The sequence below is a fragment of the Cyprinodon variegatus genome, unplaced genomic scaffold, assembly GCF_000732505.1.
Source record: "Cyprinodon variegatus isolate N-32 unplaced genomic scaffold, C_variegatus-1.0 Scaffold203, whole genome shotgun sequence".
In the NCBI taxonomy this organism is placed as follows: Eukaryota; Metazoa; Chordata; class Actinopteri; order Cyprinodontiformes; family Cyprinodontidae; genus Cyprinodon; species Cyprinodon variegatus.
In genome coordinates, this window is record NW_015150656.1 from 106,513 (window position 1) to 107,529 (window position 1,017).

Consider the following 1,017-nt stretch of genomic DNA (forward strand, 5'->3'; position numbering starts at 1 on the left):
CCCCTTCCCAAAATGACTTCAACGGAAGGTTTCCAGATGGATATGCGGAGCAAATCCATCTGGCAGAGTCAGGTTACCTCTCACCTCCATCCTTTGGAGAATAAATTTGCAACGTCAAAAATCAAGACCGAAATTCTGCTGGAAGCTTTTTTATTCCACGTCTCTTATGGATACACATAATATAACATATAGAAGGTGTGAAGGAAGCTCTTCTACTCACAGTTTCAGCAGTCTCCTCTCCCTCTGTGTGTTCACTGCCGGGGGCGAACGCCTCAAAGTCCGATAAAGCACTTTCTACCGCCTCCTCATCATAGTCTGTCTGGTACTCATCAGACGGCTCCTCTGAAACCAAACAGGAAGGACAGTCAGAGGATCACCGCTTTACCAGGAGGCATATGAACGCATCACTTCCTGCCTCATCGTCTGATCGATTTTCCACACGTTCAGGCAACTGACCGTCTATCAAAGCGTTCTTCACGGGTTCAATTCTCGATACGATCTCTGCCAGGTCGGTGAAGGTAGTGTTTGGACATGTGACCACCTAGGAGGCAGCAGGAATGATAGTTATGTTTCTAAGTCAGTTAAAACCTCCATCAGCAGGTCGGAGCTCCATGAACTCAGTGACCAGACATCATCCTAAATGGTTAATATTCAACTGTTTAAATGATTTTCATCTACATCAGGGGTCTGCAACCTGCGGCTCCAGAGATACATGAGGCTCTTTGGACAGTGGCTCTTAATGGTGGCTAAAATGTATATAAAGAGCTAAATAATGTACTTATAAGCTTTAGTAGTTTCTATAACAGAAACGAAGAACTACTTCAAAATAACCAAAAATGTTTTTAACCCTGTAATGCCAAATGTATCATATTTGATACATACAGTTTCTGAAATGTTTTGCGTCTGACACCTTTTGCATAATTTAATGGTAAAAACTTTGCTCAAGATCCTATTGTACACAATCAAATATACCTGATAACAGCGAGTAGAAGACTACACAAAAAAATAATCTTGACT

The 1,017-nt window shown here is 41.9% G+C and overlaps 1 protein-coding gene across 1 annotated transcript in view; it reads right to left on the reverse strand.

The window, feature by feature from the left end:
* The window catches only part of pnpla7 (patatin like phospholipase domain containing 7), a 53,759-nt gene that overhangs the window by 3,011 nt on the left and 49,731 nt on the right, over positions 1 to 1,017 (reverse strand). The window contains exons 33-34 of the mRNA XM_015379923.1: positions 457 to 541; positions 221 to 342 (exon numbers count right to left, since the gene is read on the reverse strand). Of these exons, the coding sequence (XP_015235409.1) occupies positions 221 to 342; positions 457 to 541 (207 nt within the window). The remainder of the gene's footprint in view (positions 1 to 220; positions 343 to 456; positions 542 to 1,017) is intronic.